The sequence below is a fragment of the Cololabis saira genome, chromosome 5 (genome assembly GCF_033807715.1).
Source record: "Cololabis saira isolate AMF1-May2022 chromosome 5, fColSai1.1, whole genome shotgun sequence".
In the NCBI taxonomy this organism is placed as follows: Eukaryota; Metazoa; Chordata; class Actinopteri; order Beloniformes; family Belonidae; genus Cololabis; species Cololabis saira.
In genome coordinates, this window is record NC_084591.1 from 37,754,789 (window position 1) to 37,769,508 (window position 14,720).

The 14,720-nt window shown below is 39.7% G+C and overlaps 2 protein-coding genes across 5 annotated transcripts; one reads left to right on the forward strand and one right to left on the reverse strand.

The window, feature by feature from the left end:
- The first annotated feature begins 2,916 nt into the window (after nt 1-2,916).
- cd9a (CD9 molecule a) lies at nt 2,917-9,149 on the forward strand. The gene is made up of 8 exons (XM_061721928.1): nt 2,917-3,153; nt 5,672-5,771; nt 5,869-5,966; nt 6,373-6,447; nt 6,708-6,809; nt 7,596-7,688; nt 8,028-8,111; nt 8,231-9,149. The coding sequence occupies exons 1-8, from the start codon at nt 3,085-3,087 to the stop codon at nt 8,294-8,296; spliced, it is 687 nt and encodes a 228-aa protein (XP_061577912.1). The 5' UTR covers nt 2,917-3,084; the 3' UTR covers nt 8,297-9,149.
- A 766-nt stretch (nt 9,150-9,915) lies between these two features.
- bbs10 (Bardet-Biedl syndrome 10) lies at nt 9,916-13,872 on the reverse strand. 4 transcript variants are annotated; one of them, XM_061721925.1, is made up of 4 exons: nt 13,819-13,872; nt 12,247-12,462; nt 11,197-12,159; nt 9,916-11,029 (listed from the first exon to the last, which is right to left on the reverse strand). In XM_061721925.1, the coding sequence occupies exons 2-4, from the start codon at nt 12,435-12,437 to the stop codon at nt 10,201-10,203; spliced, it is 1,983 nt and encodes a 660-aa protein (XP_061577909.1). In that variant the 5' UTR covers nt 12,438-12,462; nt 13,819-13,872; the 3' UTR covers nt 9,916-10,200. The 4 variants fall into 4 exon arrangements, with proteins under 4 accessions (XP_061577909.1, XP_061577911.1, XP_061577908.1 ...); XM_061721927.1 differs by having other exon boundaries at nt 12,247-12,445; nt 13,819-13,861; XM_061721924.1 differs by lacking the exon at nt 13,819-13,872 and adding an exon at nt 13,679-13,711.
- Nucleotides 13,873-14,720: the final 848 nt, after the last annotated feature.

The window sequence follows — 14,720 nt, forward strand, 5'->3', positions numbered from 1 at the left end:
TTCCCTGAAGACCACTCCCCTTGTCAGGTTATGTCAAGAAGCACAGAATATTGTTCTGTCCATAACTCTGTGCCTGCAGACTGACACCATCAAACACACACAGCAGGACAATGCCAGGATATGCCCACTGATCGCCGGGTTGAGTGATTAGTCTACACATACGTAACTGAATCGGCGCCAACCCAAACAACTCCTGTGCAAAACACACTTAGGAGAGTTATCTCACGCAATAACCCTGCTTGAGTTTTGTCACATACACAAACACGTGACTTGGCAACCATACACTTAGTGGAAACAAGTGCTCAAAAGACCCTCAGGTGAAGTACTTTGCTAAAGGCTGGTTGCTTGAAATATCCTGCTCACCCTCATAGCCATAATTATTTTTTCAGATCAATTAGACTGCTGTGGGACCTTTATAAGCAGCAACAATTCACCTGAAGATTTTTTTACTTTAGTTTTTTATGGTACTTTGGTGCATCATGATCATATTTCCTGGCTTTATGACGGTGGGAATCCGTCTCTAAATTAATTTTAACATCTCCAATTTTTTCAATTGCTCTTAATCCTTAAGAGGTCCTTGAAAAAAATGTATGCATTTAATTAATATTTTTTCAAAAATATTTTATGGAAAATAATTTACATAAAATACATTTCAAGGAATATTTTCTCAACATTATTTGTGGGCTCTGAGATGGGTGGATGATTGGCAGCATTGTTGATTTCCAACATTTATTATTGTTTTAAATTTGTTTTTGTCATATTTAAAAAAAAAAAATCTATGCATCTTGTCCTGAGGACAAAAACATCTCCTTCCAAAAATCTGCGGTTAAATATTATAAATGTATATTTTTCCATTTTAAACAAGCCAGTCTTTAAAAAAAGTACTTAATCTTGAAATATATTCATCATATAATCTTTTTTTAACCCTTAGAAGGCCAGTATGTTTACATAACTCAAATTGTATTTATCATTAAAAAACAAAATCTAAAATAACTTACATAAAATAAGTTTTGAATTTGATGCATCATATAATTTTTTGTTATATTTTTAACTCCTAAAAGGCCAGTATGTTTACATAACTTTACATACATGATGTGTCAATAATTGGCAGCAATATTGATTTTGATGCATTATTATTTTTTTTACATATATTTTTTCAATGTATTATTATTTAAGGTCTTCATGACAAAACCTAACTCATTATAAATTAATATCTACATTTTAAACCTTGTTTTTTAACCCTTATAAGGCTCCTCATTTTGTAACTGAACAAAAATTACCAAAATTCAAATAAACACAAAATGTACACAGAATATAATTTAATGATAATTTGATGAATATTATTATCAATTCCAGAAAAGGCAAAAGTGCAGCACTACAGGAAGCAAGCAATAACCTTTATGTAAAATAAGATTTTGATAATAAATGCTAGTATTGTTTCCATGGCTCTTTTTTTTAATCCACTCAAATAGTTGATCAGAAATAAACTGATGGGATTCCAACGAGCACTGTGTCGTTTTCTGTAGTCAAAATAGTAAATGGACTGTATTTATATAGCGCTTTTCCAGTCTTGTTGACCACTCAAAGTGGTGTTACACCCATCTACACACACATTCATATTCCACTGACTATGAACATCTAGACACATTTCTTTTTTTATTGAGTCTATGCAGTGCTTTATTCTATCATGCACACAATCACAGAGCGATGATCGCATCAGACAATGTTGGATTCAATATCTTGCAAAAGGACTCTTTGACATAATGGATTGGAAACAAGGAATCAAAACACCCAATTTTCAAGTGACAGAAGACTGCACCATCCTCAACAAAGTAGGCTGAAAGGTCCCAGTTGAGGCACTGCCTCCCTGGGGAAATATTTTGGGTATGCCCAACCCGGGGAAGCCTAGGGGGAGACCTAAGACACACTGGAGAGATAGTATCTCTTGGCTGTTTTGGGAACGCCTTGGTATTTCCCTGGAAGAGCTGGAAGAGGTTGCTGGGGGATATGGGAAGTTTGCTGCCATAGCAACACAGAATTGGATAACCAGAGGTCTATAGATGGATGGGCCAAAGTCATTTATGTAATTACTAACCTCCTGCAAAAGTTAACGTATCACATACTGTAAGAAGTACATATGCATTGCACAACGTTTGTTAGATGTTAAATGGATAAAATAACCTAAGCACTAGATTATAATGTATACAGCAAGACGATAGTGAAAGCTTAATGCAGAAAGTGCAGCATAGATAATATTACAAACTGTAAACGGATGGGCTTCCGTGTTTCTAGTCTGCTAATGGAGCCCACGGTCTCTGTCTTTGAGATCCACGGCCTGCTCGTGCTGCGTGTTCATTCATGTAACTACAGTAGCCTGCATTATAACCGTGAAGGCGCTCTTCTTAAGGCTGATTTATGGTTCTGCGTTACACCAACGCATGGCCTACGGCGTAGGTTACGCGGCGACACGCACCGTACGGTGCGCATCGCCGCGTAACTACGCCGTATCCTCCAACGTAGGCTCTGCGTCGATTTAACGCAGAACCATAATTCAGGCGTTATTCTGGGAGAATTACGTCATCGCACTGGCCAGAGTGCTGCAGCAATGTACACACATAACAGCCCGCAGCAATATGCTGTTTAGTTCACTTTTGTGCCAATGTATGTGATGATTTTTTCAATCCTATTATTAAAGGCAACAGTTTGAAAAAAGAGGAAACCTGAGAACTTATTACAAAATGCCAACGTTACCGGAAAGTCCCACAGAACAGGCGAATCCGCGAAACACCTGTGCCGTCATATATTGGTTACAATAGCAATAGTAAATGTTGTATTCAAAAATAAGATTTAAATCAGAAATGGCAGGTTAATGGCATAAGAGAAGGAGAAAAGAGCGTGCTGCTGTGTGGGGGCGGACCGCTCCAGCGCGCACCGCACGACGTGTGATCGCGCCAGCGCGTCGATCGGCACCATAACCTCGTTCTGCAGACGGACTTTTGTCGACACAAGAAGTGCTTCCCTTTCCCCCGAACTCTTATTAGAGTTTATATCGACAAAAGTGACATCTACCACTCAAGTACCACCATGGCAGCATTGTCAGGGGGAGAGACGTGCGTCAAATACCTGATGTTTGCCTTCAACTTGGTGTTCTGGGTGAGTGTGTGAGGCGACAGATGTGTCATATATTTGTCATATATGCAGTCCGTCTGTATTATACATGTACATATGTATATGTATGTGCGCGCACGTTCGTGGTCTAATCGTATTAACATACTCGTGTGAGTGCAGGTTGTGATAATGAATTTATTCACACGGTGTCCCAGATGGAGAATCGTGTCAAAACGCTTAATACAGACTCTAATACCTATAATACGGTATTGTAAACTACGATTCGGGTGATTAAAACTAAAATGTCTCTGACCACAACAAAACACACAAAAGTGTCCCGACGTTTTGTCGGTCTGGACAATAATCCCCAGTGGCCAAGTGACCCAGATCCAACGCGCAGACTTTGGAGTTTGCGCGCATGGCATTTTGATAAAAGCAATGAGAGACCAAAGGCTGGGGGGTGGGGCTTTACTGTGGCGGATAATGTGACTGTTATCATATTAATCAAGAGTTTTTGTCCGTGGAGTGTTGCTTATCATGTCAACATGTGACTAAGAGTGTAAAAAAAAAAAGCCTACATTGTGAGTATCCCATGTAGGCTATTTGTGTACCACTAAGCCTGCAGGGTGTGTCATGCTGTGTTCATGTGTGTGTGATGTGGATGTATGTGTGGTTTCAGATGAATGTTTTGCCCTTTTATGAACGTGTCTAATTTGTGCAGCTATATATAGAGCTAAGAATAGCTTTACATTACAGAGCAGCCAGGCACGGCTTTCCCATGCTTTGGATTTGAGTGTGAATATCCAAGAAAACAAATTGCAGACTAAAACTGTAACAATTTGTAGAAAATGCAAAAATATTTGACAATAAACACAAGTTGATAAATATTAAAAGGGATTTGAATAGTCTTTTTGAGATGACATATTATAGTCATCGATACATGGGAAATCCTGCTCAGAGTCAGAGTCAGAGTCAGAGTCATTTTTATTGTCCCTCTAGGGGAAATTCTTTTAGCAGTCTGGGAAAACAATCATCATACAAACACAGACATACCAAAAGAACAATTAAAACATTAAAACGTGACATAGTAACCATAATAAATGAGTAAAAGCAAGTAAAAGCTTTCATCAGTGCAGGCAGAAAGATAAAAATATATTAAAAATATTAAAATTTATGCGAGTTGATCATTTTAACAGCGGTTGGTATAAAAGAGAATTTATACCTATTGCTATTGGCCTTGGGAAGCCTATAACGCCGCCCAGAAGGGAGAGGGACAAACTCTTTTGACAGAGGGTCAAGCATCACACTCTCATGTATGTGAAGATGTTTCCTATTTGAGGTGGATTTTTTGCAGGAGTAAAGACATAAATCACATGTTACACATATTGTGACTCTTGACACAAATATTTCCCACATGCACTTTTGTGTTTAGGGTTCACAAACCATGTGAGTTATTATGGTACCATTCAGAACTAAAGCAGTAGATAGCAGTTAAGTTTTGTGAAATAGGACCGCCCTTATTGCAACTACGGTACTTAACTGTAAAATGAGGTGTTTGAGGGCGGGATTCCACCATTGTCTGCTTTCGTTTCTCCCTGGGAAGAAAGTTAACAGCAATAGAGGGTGAAAGGTGTAAACTGAAACAGCATGGCTGGCGCTGGTGGAATCAGGTGTCTGAAATATCTCATGATTATTTTTAGCTTTGTCTTCTGAGCTTTATTTGTTTCTTTGGTATGTCTAAGAAATAGATAAATGGGCATTTCCTTAAGTGTATACTAACTTGGCAGCATTGTGAGTTAGGTGCTTTCATGGGCGATGTAGCATAAAGGGGAACAGAAAGTAGTCACAGAGCAAAACATCAACAAGGCTCAGACATGGAAAACTCACACGGTGTCACTTCCACACTCTGAATAAAACAGCCACCTTTAAGCAAGCCTCTCAAAGTTAAATATGCACCATGTCGACACTGAAAAGAAGTGCAATAGCCTGTATAGAGACACTGCACAATATTAGCTGGTGTGCAGACTTTTATGACCTTGAAAAAAAAAGAGATATTTGCTTCACGGACTAGGAGATGGATAGTAAATATGGCAAGTATGGCCTTCACCTGCAGTGTTATGCATCTACTACTTTTTCTCAAGGAACTGTGTCAGAGTTGCACACTAAAGTGGAATGCGGACAAAGGATTTGTCCACTGAAAAGGGATTTTCAGTGGATTTGGAAATCTGCTTTCATTGTAATGCATTTGCAGTGTATCAAGACTTTTCTTTGACACAAGCATACGTATCTAAAAAACTGAATAGCAATCTACCCAGCAAAGAATATATGGGGAATACGGGGTTACTGAAACCTTGACTATGAACTCTGTGGAAACTTTTCTCAATAGAAAGCTGAACAGAAAGAGACCGCGCTGATGAGAAAGATACCAGATGGGAGCTGTCAGTGTAGATTTGAGAGCAGCTGCTTATAGCTGTCAATGTCGTCAACTGGTGTTCAGTGATTGGCAAGCACATTTTCTGAACCACTGTACTGCACAAGAAAAAAGTGTTTCTGTGTGTCTAAGCTTGCAGGTACTGCTGTATTCGCTGTGGGCCTGTGGTTGAGATTGGACCCAAAGACCAAAAGCATTTTTGAAGGATCAGACTCTCCAGTGTTTTACACAGGTAAGATCCCGTCAGTTCATGAGCAGACATGTCCTCCATTATCATTAAAGGAACATGTGGATTATACGGCCTGTGTTTTCTTCTGTGTGTACTGTAGGCGTATACATCTTGATTGGAGCTGGAGCACTTATGATGGTGGTGGGCTTTCTCGGATGTTGTGGGGCTATCCAGGAGTCACCCTGCATGCTGGGGCTGGTCTGTACTATTAATTATTCTTTAAGAAACACCCTATCATCATACTTTCTACATATTATGCCCTAATTAACATAACACGATTGTAATGCCTTTAGGGATCTCACTTAGAAGATATTGTTAATCCACTTTAGCATGCATGGCTTGTGTACTCAGTATGTTAAATATGAGATATCTTCCATGGTTTTAACTGAACTGTGGCAAGGCCACAAAAGAGTGTGTTGGCCCCCCCTCCAACCTGCTTCGTCTAGCCATAATCTTCTTGTACTAAATCGTTTTGGAGGAGGGGCCAATGAAAACTGGGTTTGCTACACTCATCTGACCTTGCTTGTTCACACACGCACACAAAAGGCAGACTCACAAGCAGACAAATAATCATTTAAATTCAGTTTTCTCTTTCTCTGTATAGTTCTTCTTCTTTCTGCTAATCATATTAGCGGTTGAAGTAGCAGCTGGCATCTGGGGGTTTTCAAACCAAACCAAGGTAAGGCAATTAGTGGACATACTATCGTATCCGAACAGTTATCACACATTGACAAAATATAGCACAAGATACAAACACTTTTTACTCTGAAAAACTACCAAGTTTGAAAAAAATAAGAGTCAAAATCAGAAACAAAACACAAATTAAACAAGGAGGAGGAAATAAAAAAAATGTCCAAAAGCAATATAGTGCAATATTTTATTTTCAGGCTTAAATTTAGTATAATCAATTCTTTTTGTGCTGCTTTGGTAACGTTTTAGGTGGTAGATGACATCACAAGATTCTACATGCAGACTTACAACGACTATAAGAAAACAGGAGACGAGCGACTCAAAGAGACGCTGCGGGTCATCCAAGCTGAGGTAAGCTACAACATTTCTTCTAACTTAGGTAAGATGATTTTTTTTTCTTTAAAAAAAAAAAAAAAAAAAAAAAAAAAAAACTTTACAAATAAATGTCATAATAGTTAAAGGAGCTTGAGGCAAGGATAAGAAATGAGACTCATTAGCGCTACGACGGCCGTTGGGGGTACTGCAGCCAACAGCGAAGCCGGCACGGGAGAACGGGGAGAACGCGCATGCAGCGTCATGTGACGTCACATCCGCAGGACAGCGCTGGAAATTTGGGCCCGAATTGCAGCACATTTTGCAGCACACAGCCTGTTCAAGGCAAAGGAGAGATACACTAGAGGGCTCATTCTTTTTGGTTTGGAACGCTTCATCTGACATTATTACTAGAAAACTTAAAACGTATACGAATTTTTTTTCATAAATCCTGCCTCATGCTCCTTTAAGACTATATATAGAGAATAAAATGTTTTCAAGAGATTATCTTGTCCATTTTGAGAGTTGGATGACAACGTTGACCCTTTATGTGCTGTCTTTACTGTATGTTCTATGGAGCTTCATCTGTAAGGCAATTTGTTTAGCTTTGCATAAAGAGCAGGAAGAGATGACTATATCCCACATACAGATGTGTCTTTGTTTCAAATTACCTGACAACCTCACGGTGAAGGCGATACTTTGAGGACTAAATACAGAGCAAATATGTTAATTTATTCCTTTAAAAAGCCAATAAACTCACGTTTGTTTGTTTTTTCCTTTTGCAAGTAATCATGTTCTCTTCAATTATGTTTCACACATTTACAGCTGAAATGTTGTGGTCCAAATGGTATGGTACAAGAGACAGCTGCCAAAGACACTTGTCCCCGTGGAGAACCACTCGAAGAGTTCATTCTTAAGGTACTCAAACTCACCATGTGTGTATAGGTTAAATGCAAACACAACCAATGCCTCAGTATTTTATTGCAACAGGTGTCAAAATGACCTCAGAAAGACATGCCAGGCATGCTTCATTCCTTTGACAGCTTGTCATTTACTGTAAGGCACAGTTATGATGGTCCGATGTCATATGAGCTCAACACTGAGATTTATATCCTCAGTCTCCTTGGAGTGTTACTATGACAACAATGGTTTACTGGGGTGTCAGGGTGTCTTTTAGAATAATTGTGCCATATTACAAGTCATAGTCAGCGGCAGCAGTGTGAAGAAAGCTAAAGGAACCATGCTTATTTGTTGCAGGGCTGTCCGCGTGCCATTGATGATGTGTTCGACTCTAAGTTGCACATCATCGGAGGAGTGGGCATCACCATTGGAATTATCATGGTGAGTGTGACACTGGTTTACAATTGGATTTTGTGGAATTTCAGTTTCTGCTGGCTTGCGAGGTAAACTGTGCAAATACAAGGTAGCTCAAGAAAAAGTAATTTACCCTTCTCTTCCAGGTGTTTGGGATGATCTTTAGCATTCTCCTGTGCCGCGCAATCAGGATGTCTCGGGAGGTGGTGTGACTGCTGCCTGAAGTCCTTGTAAAAGTTGCATGATGTCATTCCCAGAGTCAAATGACTTCCCACTGCCAATAGGATCACTGCTTGTTTGAGGGGGGCATAACATAATCTGGGCTGTCTGCAGATATTTCTGGCTATACTTGGGTATAATACATCAATTCTAACTGTGCTGCTGACATAGATGTGATGTGATTATTAAGCCCAGCTATACAATGGGTATCATCTGTGGTTCAGTGAAAGAGTAGAACAGAAATGTTTCATTTTGTGGTACAGAAATCTATGTCTGTCACTTGATAATTATGTAAACAAAAGAACGTACTAATGTATGCTGATCACATTTCTATTGAACTCATGCTGGGTTTCCTCCTAGCACAAGCGCACAGTCTGGATCCAAGGCCACAGAGCAGCAAACTTCACCATTTCAGCGCAACACAGCAGTGATCAGTGATTAAGATTCTTTTATCTCACAATCATGGTACAAGTAGCCAATTGAATACCAAGCTATTACCGACAAAATAACTGTGATTTCACCCAGCTTGGTGTTGAGTAGCATCTTGTTTCCAACAGAATAATAACATTTTTCTTTCCTGTCTCTTCCGCTTCTCCTAATTGTTCTTGGTTGCCACGCCTTTTTATTTTGTCATATTTTTTAAAAAGTGTTTCTTTTCTATTTGTAAGATTTTTAATGTTTGGTGTTTATATGGTACATGCAGTTTGATGATGATGTATTTTTTTATTGTCCTCTTCATTTGACAGAATGGGTGGATTTATGCTACAGTATGTGCACTATATTTCACAAACTCAAAGTTAACGAGAGCCAAATAAACTCAAATATAATAAACTGAGTTTGAGGCTATTGTAATTGTGGTCTGGAATCATATACCGACGTTCCAAGAGTTCAGTTGGCTGTGTAGCTGTATTTATAACTTTACCTGCTCTCAGGTTAGTTGGTAATTAACAAGATCCCAAAAATGACTCATGATTTGTTTGACTCTACTTAGCGTGCACTATAAGGGGCATGCAAGATTAAGAAGGGTATGAGTGCCTTAACAAGAATGATAACAAACTGTTTCCGACTGCACCATGGAAAAGCCAGACCCCCCTCTCCCCTCAAAACCTTTCCTTTTTGATATTAGCAAACATCCACTATGACTCACAAAGAGCATAAACAAAGCCATTGTTTCTCAGTCCTTCTGTCACAATTAATTGACGGAACACTTATGTTCAAAACTAAGGACACACTGGTTAAAGTAAACAGAACAGTTTATAGATAGTGGAGTGTCTAGTTGTCGAAATGACTCATGGTGAAGATAGCGCCTGTGATCTTCTGATTACAGCACAGGGAAGTAGACTGTGATTTGGTTGTAGACAGCTGGGTGTTGCCCTCGCAAATGCAGATAACGTTGATTAGAAAAAGGAGTGTGAATATTTGTTATGCAAAGTATCCATGTTGTTATGTGTTTATGCTTTGAATATAACCGTGGTGGCAAAGGGAAGAAGGCAGGAAAACAAAGATAAGGAAGTAAGAATAGAAAATAATAATATCAACCCGTTTGAAAAGAGGACACAAACATCAGCATTTACTCACTGGCAAAGGCTAAATCATTTAATAATGGCACATAGGGAGTTATTTTACATTTTTCGTGGCTTACTGTCACCGCCAAAGTCTTGCCTTAATTTAGGGCCAGGTGGTGCAAAACCTCAAAATTTAATTCATACGTCAACTAAACCATAATATTGTCAGCAAATAGAATTTCTCTTTGCAAAGATGCAAAACACAAAAAAATACAAATACATTGAAATATTCCTGTATCAATGTGCATTGAAGTGAAAATGAATTATTTGGATGGTTCCTTAGTGGTGAAAGAAAAATATATAAATCGATTTCATCTTAGTGGAGCACAATCTTAGTCTTCGGCCTCGTCTTCTGTGATGTTCCAGGAAGTATTTGTGAGTCTGCGTGATTGTGTATGTAAAGCAGTGTGTGTGTGCAGCCTCATGTCCACCCGGAGGATGGTTGCAGCACATTGCATCACAGCCAAAAGAAGTTTGTATTTACAGGAGACGGATTCAAGGCCTAGGTCCAACATGAAAACTTTTGATGACAAGTCAGTCTTTCTGCAACAATGCCAGCTTTCTTTGTCATCCTCTCGAGGGCTTTCGGTCTGTACTGGGCTTTGTGCATTGTGTCCTTGTTCCAATACAGGGATGAAAGGGTGGAAATGTTGTGTAGTGAAACTTAGGACTCTGGTTTGAGTCTGAAGGAAAAGTTTCGGGCTGTGAGAGTAAATCCGGCGAGGTATGCTCAAGAGGGAATGGGCCAAGAGCTGGGAAACAGGGACACCTGCGTTGGTGTGATTTGAAGGTGAGCAACTGCGGCCATGTTGTAAAAGAGCATGGTGCAAGAGGAACTCAAATGTCCCACCTGCAGGTATCACAAAACCTGGCTCTATAACAGACTTCTGAAGGTGATGCATACTAGAAGGTTTGGCTGTGGTGCTTTCACTCAGACTGTCCTTATGTACTTTAGGGGCACAGTTGTGTGCTTGCAAATCTCTCTTTGATTCTGTCTCATTCTTATGCACAGGTTCCCAGATTGTAAGGAGCATGCGAACGGCATCTTGAAATGCACAGACATACTGGTCTGTCTGTCCTTCCCCTGGGGCACAAATCACCAGACCACAGGGTTTAACCATGGCATTATCTTCTGAATTGTAGAAACCCACATGGACATACCTGCAAAGAGGAAAAATAAGCTGTCAGTCAACCTAGGTAACTCCCTCCCCAAAGAATATATATTTTTAAGTAATCACAGCCCTGTGGATGGATCCACAGCCTAATCCCTACACATATATGTGTGATTTAGCACATAAGTATTAAGAAATACATATATGCTTCCATACCTTTGAGCTCCAAGCAGTATTGGTTGACAAAAAGTCAGCGTAGCAACATGCTTTGGTTGTATCACCGAGCACTCTGAAATAGGTGTAGCTCCACTTAACTCGGCAAAGAGAGAAAGCTCTTCTTCATTAACACACTCCACAAGGCACATCTCTGCATGTGTGGCTAAAGCCAGGGCAGCTGCAGACTGTTTCACTGCAGACAGAAGCACAGAGACACCGAAACTCTGCAGCTTTGCAAGAATGCCCTCTAGTGACCTTTCCATCCGAGCACTAAAGTGCACAATACTTCTGTCCTCCGTCACTCCGTCTCCACAACCCAATTGAAGCACCTCTTCTGGATTGAGCAATTTTGGTTGTAAGTAGCCTGTGAAAATTACAGCTTTAACTGGCTGCTTCTTGATTTGGGGACATGGCGTAGCAAAGTCTCTGTGGATTACCTGGCCCTCAATCAGTCGTGAGGAGGTGATAGGGAAGCCAGACACAGGTGTGTGCAGTGATGGGAAGTTATTATTTAAAAACTGAAGCCAAATACAGGGTCCGTTGTTTTTAACCCTCCAGTGATTTAGCAGTTCACACATGAGGTCACTGATAAAGTCACAGTGCGCATAATCGATACGTGTATGAAAAAATGATGATAGAAGTTTTTGGCAATGCTCATTGCTTGAGGGGGATAGCAAATGTGTTCGGTCAGTGAAATCCTTCAACGAAATACAAAATCCATACGGCACAACATTTGCAGCAATAAGCTCATCCAATTCTGTCAATGCAAATGCTAACAGTTTTTCAGCCAAGCAGCTGGCAGTGGCAGCCTCTGCGGTTTGTGTGGTATAAGAGCGAGACACATTGAGCTCCTTGCTCGCTGTTGTATGAATCATTCGCAGCAATGACGCCAGCAGGAGTATAAAGGTCTTGGATCCATCGCCTGCTACCGTGCTGTGCTTCCAAACACACTCAACCACCATCCTAGAATGCGGGAGGAAATCACAAGATATAAGAGTTCTCATTACACAAAAAGAGAAAAATAGGGAAAGGGAATTTCTTTGTGCTGACCTGGCCAGCGGATTCTCCAGATGTAGTGCTGTGAGAATGCGAGTCCCACTGCGACTTAACATCGCCCGTCCTGTGTCTCTGGTGAACAGCACCTGTCCTCCTTCGGGGCCAAAACTGCGAAGGATGGCTGTCTCCAGGGCAGACACTGTCTGTAGGACATGTTTGAGGTGGTGGTGCTCTAATGGCAGCATCTTCACACCTTGGAAAGCACACACCCTGAAATTAACAAGAGGCAGAGGTTCAACTGTCTAAAGCCTTGATTTTTGTTTTTTGGGACAAATGTCATCTTTGCAAGTCACTGTTTAGATTTAACATCTCACGGAGAGTGCACATTAGCATCCATATTTCTAGGATAATTATGACAGTTCATTATTTTTGACTGGACTGGGATTGTGCTCACACACCATGATAAGGTTGGCTGCTGGCTGTGAGTATATCTGTTGTCAGGTTCAGAGCCTTGCTGTGACACAAAACTGTGTGGATGAGTGTGTGGGTTAAGGAATAAATCTGGTTAGGGATGCTAAAGGTATTTAAAAACACTGAGTAACATCAGTAGATCAGTCAAAAGTCAAAAGAATATGTAAGAGTAAAAGGGTATGCCCCATTTGTGTGGTGTACAGTCTGAAGTTGTTTATAAATTGGAACAGACAAAGACTGGGTGCAAGAAATACCTGAAAACAGATTTTACAAAAAATAAACATCCTGCACAGCAGATCCTGTCTGAACAATGTGGTAACCATGGTAATTAGGCTTAAGAGCTGATTTATGGTAAAGTCTGTTAAATTACTAAATATTAGGACTGTAATGCAGGTTTGTAAACTGCTTCGTTAGATACTAATATGATGATGATGATGATGATGATGATGATGATGATGATGATAATAATGATAATGATGATGATGATGATGATGATACGTTTGGGAGACTGCTCTGTGGGGATTTTTAGTTGCGTGGAGGTAAAGGAATCCTTTTACCTCCATGCAATCCTCCACCTCCAACTGTTTTTAAACTACACATTATTTGTGTAATGCAGCTGCTTTCTAAGTATATACTCTAATCATTCGTTAATATTTATACATAAAAAGTGTAATCCCCGGAAAAGGACAAAATTCGCTCTGGTTTTTTTTTTTTGTCATAAGCTTAAAAGAAAAGAAAAGATGGAGACAACTGTCAAAGCAGCGATAATTAACATATCGTCTTTATTATATTTAGAGGATGCTGTGGTTCAGTTTTGATAAAAACTAAATAAAAGCCTCTGGGTTTTAGCAAATAAAAGCAATGACTGCTGCTTGTATTAGTGTTGATTGTCATCGTCTCCTGCAGCTCCACTCTTTTTTTTCATCACGTCATTAAAATACGTTAAAACATACTTAAATACATTGAATTAATAAGTTAATTTTAGTGCAATATAACCAGGATAACGCCATGTTACCTCTGCAAGCTAGCTCCAAACACCTGGACTTCATCAGCGTAAGGCTTAAGAAAACCCCCCTTTTGACAACGCTAACAAATTACAGGCCGCATAAATAACAAATAAATAATGTTCATTAAGACAACATTAAGAGAACTCACTTCGATTGCAACCATAAGCTGCAGAGTCCAGCAGCAGCGTTGTCTTGTGTCGCCTGGTAACAAGACTTCTTTGTTGGTGAACAACTCCAGCTCAGAACACCACACCGCCCCCTAGCGGCATGACAGGTAAGTCCTTTACCACAAGTGCTCATAAACTGCACACATTTTTAACTTTCCAGGCTTTAAGTGTTACACAGATATTATAAATTGAATATAAGCTCGCTGCACATGTGTGGGTACATTTGGATATTTACATTTATGTTTCATTGCACTTGTATTTAGTACAGTGCAACATAACAGCTCCCTGTAAAGCTCAGGTGTAAATAATTAAATAAATTGTCATAATATTTCTGGATTTCATAGAGCATATTCATTGCTTCCAGCGTTATCGTGTTGTTTTTCATGTTTATTGCCACAATGTCGTGACTTATTACAAAAGGAAATTTTAACATTCCAATTCTTTGATCGTTTTCCTGCTTGGAAGGGAAGAAGAACATTGTCTTTGGCCTTTCTTCTTCCTCTGTAATCAAAATATAATTAGCTACATCAAAATTCCCAAGACTTACAGTAACAACGTGAATATGCTATGGAAACCTGTCATGATATAATGTAATATTGCACTTTTGTAAGTTTGAGCTATTTATATTAAACGTTAATCTCAACCAAAGAAAAGCAGAGTCTGCATTGTTGATAAATGTCCCAAACCTATATAATATTTAGCTCTATATTCCCAAGCCCATCCTCTCCAGGCTTTCTTTTTCCCTTTGTCTCATCCCTCCTGTACAGTAACACTGGAGCCTCAAGGTGAACGGGGTGGGGCCAGAACTTGATCTCTGTGTTGCTGCAGAAACCTCATCCTAAGTTTCTAAATCAGGCAACATCATCTATACATAGACAGCATG

Excerpts from the sequence above, each read along its gene's own strand:
- bbs10 (XM_061721925.1), bottom strand. The coding sequence starts at position 12,437 with ATGCTGCCATTAGAGCACCACCACCTCAAACATGTCCTACAGACAGTG. Across the intron at positions 12,160-12,246 it reads CTGGAGAATCCGCTGGCCAG|GATGGTGGTTGAGTGTGTTT; the intron begins GTCAGCACAAAG and ends CCCGCATTCTAG. Across the intron at positions 11,030-11,196 it reads ATACTGCTTGGAGCTCAAAG|GTATGTCCATGTGGGTTTCT; the intron begins GTATGGAAGCAT and ends TCCTCTTTGCAG.
- cd9a (XM_061721928.1), top strand. The coding sequence starts at position 3,085 with ATGGCAGCATTGTCAGGGGGAGAGACGTGCGTCAAATACCTGATGTTT. Across the intron at positions 3,154-5,671 it reads CCTTCAACTTGGTGTTCTGG|CTTGCAGGTACTGCTGTATT; the intron begins GTGAGTGTGTGA and ends TGTGTGTCTAAG. Across the intron at positions 5,772-5,868 it reads CTCTCCAGTGTTTTACACAG|GCGTATACATCTTGATTGGA; the intron begins GTAAGATCCCGT and ends TGTGTACTGTAG.